This window comes from Capsicum annuum, chromosome 5 (genome assembly GCF_002878395.1).
Source record: "Capsicum annuum cultivar UCD-10X-F1 chromosome 5, UCD10Xv1.1, whole genome shotgun sequence".
In the NCBI taxonomy this organism is placed as follows: Eukaryota; Viridiplantae; Streptophyta; class Magnoliopsida; order Solanales; family Solanaceae; genus Capsicum; species Capsicum annuum.
This window is the reverse complement of record NC_061115.1, coordinates 205,291,595-205,298,391: the sequence shown is the minus strand read 5'-3', so window position 1 is coordinate 205,298,391 and position 6,797 is coordinate 205,291,595. Positions and strand designations below refer to the sequence as shown.

The 6,797-nt window shown below is 31.3% G+C and overlaps 1 protein-coding gene across 1 annotated transcript; it reads right to left on the bottom strand.

Annotated features, from left to right (window-relative positions):
• Nucleotides 1-911: 911 nt before the first annotated feature.
• LOC107869139 lies at nt 912-2,883 on the bottom strand. Its single transcript, XM_047412246.1, has 2 exons — nt 2,776-2,883; nt 912-1,436 (listed from the first exon to the last, which is right to left on the bottom strand). The coding sequence occupies exons 1-2, from the start codon at nt 2,881-2,883 to the stop codon at nt 912-914; spliced, it is 633 nt and encodes a 210-aa protein (XP_047268202.1).
• Between the last annotated feature and the right edge of the window lie 3,914 nt (nt 2,884-6,797).

The following is a 6,797-nucleotide window of genomic DNA, read 5'->3' as shown; positions in this document are numbered from 1 at the left end:
TAACAGCATAACCTTTTGCACTCGAATTCAACACAACTTGTTGGCTTCACTTTTAAGATTATCTATTTAGTTTACTATATGTAGTTACTTTAACTGAGAAATTTCATATGTTTTGTGCTTTAATTATATAAAAAAAATACATTGTCCATATTCTGAAAACAACATAAAACTGTGGATAGTAGATAAGTTTTCAAATTTACACACAGAATGGCACTAAAAAGTTAAATTTCATGCTGTAAGATTAAGCCTTTTAAAAAAGATATAATCTCTAGTTTATACATGTTTGACAAAGTATTCCATTATACAAAGTTTGACTGGTTTATTTTTAAACACCCCTTCATGAAAAGTCTTTTCTTACTTATCCTATGTTCAACTATATTAGATCTTTTCATTATCAAAATTCATCTAGCAGAAATATATGGTGATCATATATGTATGAAGGAAACAAAGGACGTCAATAAACAAACACATAAACTGTCTCTTTCGGGTGAACATATTCATTCTCCTAATCATATAAGAACACTTTGACTTCCCTCGAAAATTTAATGAGATTACAATAAAAAATAACTTCAACACTTTTGTCTTTGCTCGCCGAAAACTTGTGCATGATTTCCGCCCTCTGTATTCATATATCGAAATATAGTTATATTTATAGCAGTATTTAGTTAACAAACAATTCATTTCTATTCTTATACACTACCAAAAGACTCCTTATTGGTTAATATCTTTGTATCATCACTTGAGGGTCTTTGGAACCTTTAATTTGAAGAGAGCTGAATGGAGTGATGGTGTCTAATATTTGTCTTCCCACCCATGATTGGCATCTTCACCCATCTTGACTGGACTAACATATCCCAACTGGTAAGTCTTGCAAAGAATTCATTCGACATTGAGAAACTTAAGTTGTGTCTCTAGATGAGCAAAAGAAACATCTTCTGGTGGTAACTGATAGTTGTAAAACATAGTTTTCTCTCACAAATGGGGACTAACTTTACATTTAATTGCAATACAGTGGAAACTGTGACCTTTATGTTGTTAAGATCATCTGTCCTCTTGACCACCACTGATCTCTCAGCAGTGTTAAATACTCTATTCTGCATCTCCATCCGTTGTGACATCAACTGTCTCACCGTTCCACTGTACCTAGCAGCATGGACATTTTCATCACAGTTTGACACTTTCTTTGCTCCTAGAAGTAATGTATGGGAGGCAAACATGCCTAAAAATGTTTGAACCCGTGTAAATTTGCACTTCCTTCCGTGTGTTTGTGTACCAATTAGATGGGCATTAATGTGGAGGTTGTCATTTGAGAAAATAGCAAAGTCAGTTTCCTTTGCTCCACGGAAGTACAACATCATGTCGACACCACCCACAAATTTGGGATTGTAGCATAGAGCGCCATAACCATCATACCTAGCTTGTAGCCTTTGAACATCCTGCTATTTTTTGATACTTAATTCATATGCAATAGAAGGTTTATTAAATTGGCATCTTTGCTAGATCTTTAATCTTCTGTTAGAGAACACAAGTATGCTATCTTAAAACATGGTTTACAGTAGTATTGCGTTCACATATACCTGCTGTAATGACCTTTTCTAATTGGTGTGTCCCTATATTTTGACTTTAATAGACAACCTACTGTGCCAACAAAGGCTTTAACTATTTATTGCCAAATTATATACGGTGAAAAAAGTAAGATAAAATTTCCACTTAAGCTGACAATCATGAGATATAAGATCGAATTTGAAAACAACAATAAATCAAAAAACAAAAAGACAAATGCGAGCTCCCAATTTTGAGAATGAGAATAAAACAGAAATTCAAGGACAAAATATAATAAAAAACTTCATCCCTGTGCTACTACTCAGGCTTAGGGCATCTTAGATAAGTCCTCCGCTTGATTCTCCATTAATCCAGATGAAAGTGAAAGAAAGTAACTCACATTGATATACATAAAGTGACAGAAGTTTGAAGGTTGCATTTAATACACATTGATACACGCATTCATATTGGGTACTTATACTTCAAGGAATTTGAATAAATTGCAATTAAAACTGTATTATGAAAAAGCACAAACACGATAATGGATAATTTTACCAAATCGACTAAACGTATCTTCAAGCTGATAAATCTATAACGTCCTATGATAAACCTATGTGACTTTTCCATTTTCTTTGATCACAAAAATTTAGAATTGATCTTATCATATATAGAGAAATCATATTGAAACCCAACATAACACCAATTTTCAACTTTATATATAATACTGCAAAAATCGCATACTCAAATCAACAGCAAAAGAACACTACAGAGAAAATCTTTAAAGCAAGTACGGTAACTGAGAAAGAAATGTAACTGAGAAAGAAATGGACCTTCCAATCACAATTTGTAATTCTTGAAGATCAAGGACTCAACGCACCGACTGGTACCTGGAAAATGGACTAAAAAACTCAAACTAAATCTTAACTCTTCAACCAAAACAAATTGCAACATTTAATAATTTATTCAATATCAAATGAGTGTTTGTCGATTTGATTCAGCAAAGTTCGAGATGCTTATGGATGGAGATCTGGTGGTTCTCAATGATTGCGGGTGAACTCTTTTGAAATGGAACTGGAAATGGATGGTGGTACTCGGCGGTGATTCATTTCTTATTATAACAATTTATTCCATGGTTACTATATCATTTTTTTCGACCATAAAGTTTGTTAATGGAAAAATTGCTGTCTTGAAAAATAATTTTCAAAAATTGAAGTAATACCTAAATTAATCAACAGATGGACCTGCAAGAATAATAGTATAATCATCAAGATAAGCAGCATTGCAACAGAGATCACAACGGTCATCAAGAAACTGAGCTTCATGAATTTCAATCACATCCATCTATCAAGAAATCAAGTTACTTGAGTATAAAGATACACACACAACATTGCTAAAGATAAGTTACAGAGATCAGCACAATTGATTTCATGTAATACGAAGTTTTTTTGGGGACTAATGTTTATTCAATCTTAAAATACCAAACATAAATTCGACGTTCAATATTTGTTATGTCAGATCTCTCATTATCTTCCATATCTGCAACATTTAACCATGTAACTTATGCGCTCTAGACAATTCACATATATCATTGATTTGTAGATGCCTTATATAAAATAATATATTTATAGCAGTAGTGTGTAGCATGTGTTGTTCAGGAGATGTAAGAAAATCAACTAACTTATCAACATAAGATTTTTTTAGAGAAAAGCCTGCTAAGATAAGAATTAAATAGAACGAATACGCATAAAAATCTTCCTACAGCAAGTTAAAGATAGCAAAAGATGAAAAGTGTCCTATCCTATAAATGAAGTGAGTTGCAATACCTAATTAAAATGTATTTCAGTAGTGCCACACATTTTGCTAGACTCTCCACCCTGAAATTAAAAAAAATGGAAAGTAAACTTACAAAAGACACATTTAAGCACCAATTTTGAGGCATCCAAATAGAAGCATGAAGCAGGAAGAGAAGAGACCCATGAGAAATTTAGGATGAATCATCACAAAATTTCACTTAGTTCCTGATAAGGCTCAGGACATGCAGATTTGCAAACATTTAGGAATTTAATAATCAATCTGCCAACTCGAAATTGAAAAAATAAAATAAAAAATCGGGTCATCATCTAAATGGAAAAATAATGAACTGATAAATAAAGAAAAACCAAATGCAAAATTCGACAGAGCAAAACCACATGATACCCAAAATCCATTGAATAAGATATGCAAACATAATCAAAATAAAAGGTATAGAAAATTACCAATTAAACTGTCGAAAGTTAAAAAAAAAAAAGAAGGAAAAGATAAGAAACCGTTAATTGTGAAAATTTTAATGGAAATGTATGAAGAAACCTTTGATTGTGATTGAGGATGGGATATATTAAAAAGGCAATTCCTTTTCTACTTCAGAGAAAATTACTATGCAGTTATCTATTTTTCATTCTTTAGTTAATCTTTCAAAATTAACTATTTAAAAATAATAAAAAATTAAAGAAACTGTAATAGATATTTTAATTGATGCCACTTAGACGAATTATATATTGATATTTGGGTGAATGAGAGGGTTGCATCTTTTGTTATTAATAAGATATAGATAAGAGAGTTCACCAATTTAGTTAAAGGGAGACTATTATACGTAATGAAGGTGTGCTTTGCATTAAACCTCCACTTAGTAAAATAGTACCTTTACTCTAGAGTCAGTAGTGGTCTCAGACTTGAACTATGACTGCTTAATGGAAATAAAGGATCACTGCTTATACACAATAATCAAGGTGTTGACATAAGATTTAACAGGCAACATGTTACGACCATGTGTAATCCTAATTTTTTATGAGCATTTTTTGAAAATAAGCCCAATTCTCATAGGAAGCGGCCTACTTCCACACTCACATAGGTAAAATCTATCAAGGTGTTCTTGTAATTTTGACATCCCACTTATGTGAGATACAAAATTTTATTAAGATTTCATAGAATCAACCTTCATAAATAATTAAAGAAATAAAATGCACTCACATCATAGCAAGGATTAAACAAAAGTACATCCCCCACCAAGTCATCATATGATTCGTTCTTCTCATTGAACCTGGTTTAGGATATCTAGTTCCTAGGTTGGATTTCTTCATATATGACTCATGAATTTTTTATAGGCTTCATTCCTCACCCTTGATGTGATTCAGACATTTATCTTGCTAAGACCTTACTTAGTTCATCTGCAAGATAATCACATCATTTCATATACTCAAAAATAGTGGTACCACTTGTCTAGTATAATATCACAATATTATTTTATTCTCATGAATCTAATTTACTATTGTAATAACAACTTCAAACTTTATCAATAATATTGGTACTATCACAATAGCTCAAAACTAGAAAAATTAATTTCTCAAAATAAAGTGATAGATTAATTCACTTTTTCACTAGTTGAACCTAAAATAATTAGTTCAACCTCTACGATAGAGTTAGCAAATAATAATTTGCTTTTTCATTTCAAAAAATAGCACCAACTTTTTTTCATTTTGCATCAAAAACACTTTTAAGTACAGTAGGATATATTATAATAAAACAAGCCACAATTTTTTTTTCACGTAAATATACCTTATTTGCTTGTATAACCTGCTTAAGTACTTTTACAAAATTTCAGACCAAGTGCAACTAGCCACATATATTATATTTTATTGGGCTAGTAAAATCCTTTTTTTCATACCGCTTTTAGATATTTGAATCAAAAGGAGTTGCATAACTCATAAAATCAACAAAATGTATTTCACAATTTTTCTTTTTCACCATAATGTGACATGTCAAGGAAAAGTTCATCACATGAATTAGGTATTTTTCATTCCTAGAATGAAATTTATCTCACCCCAAATATTAAATGTCACATGGCTACTCAACATTTTTTATTTTTTCTTTGATAACATGTTAGAGCCAAATATAAAGACATCAAGTCATATGCAAATTAATAATGACATGTGATTTACTCCATAATAATTATGCATTTACAACACTTTTTAACTCATTCACAAAAGTGCAAATGTCATATTTTTGTGGTGATTTTTTCTCATTTCATTAGCACAACTATTTCAAGAATTTGAATACCAATCTATGATGATGAAAAGTAGTATCCTTTTTTCATTAAAAATATTAGGTAGAAGGTTTTTTACCTTTCTTGAACAACAAATAGAAAATTTTTTACCTTTTCTTCGCTTGAGTTGAGAAAGTAGAGAATACTTTATCCTTCATCTCTTCTCTTCCATCACTTGAAGAGACAAGTGACGTTAAGATTTTGAGAACTCCATCTTGATATCTACATTTTTTCAAACTGTAACAAAATATCTCCTTAAAATTGTTGGTGTAATATACCACAATTACAATAAATGATTATAGTTGAAAATAAAATGAACAAAAGTAAAAAAAATAAAATAATCTTCTTCTTGGCTGAGGCGCAGATATCTCGCTCTCTTTAAGAAGATTCAAGCTCACTGCGGCATAATATACACTGGTCCAACAGTATATCTCTTTACTTATCCCCTCCAGGATATGACAACCCATCAATGATGTATAACTCAAGCAACTCTGGATTAGTCGAAGAGTTCAAAGCTCCACCACTAGAACACCTTCCTTCAACATATAAAACTCTTTTTGGTATAGTGAATATAGTTAATGACTTAGAATATTTTTTTGTCTCAACTATCTTTTTCACTTATATATTTATTCTTATCATCTTTTTCTTGTCACTCACAATGTACTATCACTCATCTCACTATCATAAGGAAGAAAACATTTTTTATATAGGTGTAATATTTCTTCCATCTAGTAAATAAGGGAGTAGTGAATATTAAGTGAGGAAGATGAATGTTGTAGGGGTTTCATATGTTACATGAGTTACAATACATAAAGAGGTAGAATAATGGTAGAAGTTACAAAAAACTTATTGTCACGACCTGAGGCTACCCCCTAGTCGCGACAACGGTGCTTACAGTCACAAGTGACCATAAGCTAACCCATGAACTGGTATCTACTGTGAGCACTAAATAAAATAATAATAATAATAGATCTGTGTGGAAACAACTGATAAAGCCATAAGTTCTGAATACTGAAAATACAATTTACTCTCAAGTCTGAACAATTAATAAAAACTGTTAAAATAAACCAACTATCTAATTGACTGACTGAGTGTATAAAAGCCTCTAAACTTACTGACTGTGGCGTTGATGGGACAAACCCCTAACTAACTCCAACTGACTAAGTAAAATAAATGC

Bases quoted from the DNA above. Each gene is read 5' to 3' on its own strand.
- LOC107869139 (XM_047412246.1), bottom strand. From the start codon at position 2,883: ATGGATGTGATTGAAATTCATGAAGCTCAGTTTCTTGATGACCGTTGT. The intron at 1,437-2,775 runs GTTGATTAATTT...AAAAAATAGCAG, and splicing joins TTATTCTTGCAGGTCCATCT to GATGTTCAAAGGCTACAAGC.